General features: G+C 31.1%; 1 protein-coding gene across 1 annotated transcript in view; it reads left to right on the forward strand.

Moving 5' to 3' along the window:
• Positions 1-1,867, forward strand: part of LOC118743532 (UDP-glycosyltransferase UGT5-like) — a 3,363-nt gene extending 1,496 nt beyond the window's left edge. The window contains exon 3 of the mRNA XM_036476317.1: positions 1,831-1,867. Coding sequence (XP_036332210.1) covers positions 1,831-1,867 — 37 coding nt within the window. The remainder of the gene's footprint in view (positions 1-1,830) is intronic.
• The last annotated feature ends 1,213 nt before the right edge of the window (positions 1,868-3,080 follow it).

Here is a 3,080-nt window from a genome sequence, read left to right on the forward strand (position 1 = left end):
GCAACTTATTATTTTTCTTATTATACTCAGTAATGAACTCGGGACTTTTTTTGCTTCATTTAAATTATCACAAGTGTTGCCAGAATTTTTTGAAATAAAAATGTATCTAGTGTTAAGACAAAAAGCTAAATATGTAGACAAAAAATCGAAGGTAATGACTTATAATTTGTTAGTTATGAATATTTTTGGGCTATTTTTCTGAGGATTTCAGCACATCTGTCGACATATTTTACAACTATAGTGGTACAAATAAAGCGTGAATGGTGCATTTCCATATTGTAGTGTTTTTTTTTTATCTCCTGTTTCGCTCTTACATAATTGTGAAATTGAGACTGAATTTTTCTTTTTCAATTTAAGTAAAAAAAAAATGACGTTTTCGTAAATGGCGGTATTATACGGTAGCTAACAGTTTTACAAGATTCCAAGGCCTAAACACCTTAAAGAACATATGCCTATAATAAAAAACTTATTATCTAAATAAAATGTAAGTCGTAATTCTTAAAGGGCTAAATAATAAAATTCTGATATTAGAATAAAAATGTATGTAAAAAATTTATCCTTAAAATTGTCATTAATTTCGATTTAAAACTAATTTTTTTCTAAAACAAAAATTATTAATCACATAAATTTTTTTTATAGAAAATATTTTTCCAAAAACACTGTTTCTACATTTTTTTCTTAAAGAGTTTTTTTCTCAAAAATTGCTTTTCAACAAAAAAATAAATGTTTGCACAAAAATTATAATTTTTTTTTTCTAAAATAAAATTCGCTTATACATACGTAAATGGTAATTTTTTTCAAATATTTGCAGAGGATTTGTAGATAAAATTTTCTTCAACAATTATTTTTTCTACTTAATTTTTTCGTCAGAACTCCTTAAAAAATTATTTTTTCCCATATGATTCTTAATAAAAAATGATTTTTTTCCTCTAGTATTTTTAATTTTTTTTTTTTTTGAAAAAATCTATTTCTATTGCAAAAATTGTGTTTTTCTCCATAAAGTCTTTTTCTTCAATGTTAAGCATTTTGTCTTCTAATTTTTTTAAACATATTTTCTCCTAAAAAACTATTGTTTCCTAAATTATGTTTTGTTTTTTTGGTAAAAACAATTTTTTCTTAACAGAAATTTGTCTAAAAATCTTAATTTATATATTTTGATAAATTTTTCTTTTTTTGACAAAAATACGCATAATTAAATGAATATCAGTCATACGCCAAAACAGAAACTTTTTCAGAAAACTGTTTCCTTTAGTCCTGCAAGGGTCAGTTTGGCCAATCTGTGCCTTTGACCACGAGATCATTTTGGTAATGGTTTTTAAGTGGTACCTAATTTGTCGGCCAATGAAATATTTTCTTTATACTTTATCGCTTATTATTTAACAGTACACATGAGCTTCAGTGATGATAAGATCAGTTGTAAAGAATGCATTTATCGCTGTAATCATTTTCTTATCAATCGAAAGACACATAATTAAATTATGGTTAAGAAATACTTCGACTGCTTGGTCGGCAAAAACTTACTCATATCGAAAGTGAAATTACAGGTTTCAATATTTCTAACTATCGAAAACAGTTATGACATACACAACAATACTTAAGGGTAGTACCAAGGGGATACGGTACAGGACGGTAGGAGGTTTCGTGAAAAAATATGTACAAAATACTTCTACCCAGACCTTAAGTCTAACAAGCGGTTAGAACATAAAATAATCTATCCCTTAAAATGTACTAAACAGTATTGAGTTTTAATAACAATAACACCATACGATTAAGCCCTTGCTCTCTAAGGGCCATGTAATTAAGAAAATATTCTTTCTTTTGCTTGAACAGAATACCGTCAAAGGTCACATCTCAAATCCCACAATAAAAGTCAACAGCAAAAAACTTTCCAGCCCATTCCTTTCAGATATTAATATGCTGCATATTCCCCTGGAATTTTTCTGCGCTTTATTAGTTTTTCTTTTACTGCCCAACTGTCATCACCATCTCCGCCTCTCTCTCTCTCTCCATCTCAATTAACTGACCAAACGCTATAGCCAGTGGTTACGCAAGTACCAGCGAAGTAAGCCTTCCTGCTATTCTACACGAATACCCAGAAGTGCCCAACTAATTTACAACCTAAACTTGCTTGTTACTTATTCAATATGCTGCTGCGTAAAATTTCAAGCGTGATTAATTTTCATCCCCAACTATCTGAAAAAATTAATAGCGCAAGGTACATATGTGCATATATCAGTACATATTTGGGACGTTTTGCTAAACTTTTGCCCAACATATGTGGGGCGGTTTTGTTTGCTTTTGTTGTTTACTTTCATACTGTGAACTCTCACCATCATAGCTAGCGTTTTGGGATATAAAATAGCAAAGTTGTGTTAAGCTATTAATTAGTCGGAGCAAGTTGGAGGCCACACCACCTTCGGCTGGTTATTTAACGATCCCAACGCTTTATTTGCACACATGAAAAAAAAACGGAATCATTAAAATGAACTTGCTTGCCAGCTTGCCGAATTTGCTGCCTGTGCGTAATCCCTATGGCGATTAGCCAGCATAAATACATGTTTAGATAGCTCCAAAGTGTCCATTGCGTGCGTCATTGAATCTGTGTTGCATCATTTTTATGTTCATTATAGCAGTATGTGTCTTTTATATGGACAATACTTTTGGCCATTGATGAAATTTTATTGGCAAGTAGTTAGTCATAAAATTGGTAGCAGTTTGCTTTCAATTAATTGGATCTCCTTGTGGAGTAAATAAGCCTAAATTTGGTAAAAACCGCTATGTAAAATATGTCAGAATAAGTTAAGAAATTATTAAAGGAGTGTATAGAAATTGCATTCTTCAATCGTCTTTTTAAAGTAGAGGAAGTTCTGAAATGGAAGCTTGTGAAAGTAAGATGCTATAAATCCTGGAAAGAACGAACTCTTACTAGTTATTCACCAGAGGATATAGGGGGTGTTTGACATGTTCTCTCAGACAGGGTGAAGTTCATGGACGTGATTTTGGACGGAAAGTTATAGTGGAAGCCAAATATTGAGTAGCCAATAGCTGCGGACCACTCGCAACTGTTGACATTGCAGGCA

This window comes from Rhagoletis pomonella, unplaced genomic scaffold, assembly GCF_013731165.1.
Source record: "Rhagoletis pomonella isolate Grant_MI unplaced genomic scaffold, Rhpom_1.0 Rhpom_scaffold_00001, whole genome shotgun sequence".
Taxonomy (NCBI): Eukaryota; Metazoa; Arthropoda; class Insecta; order Diptera; family Tephritidae; genus Rhagoletis; species Rhagoletis pomonella.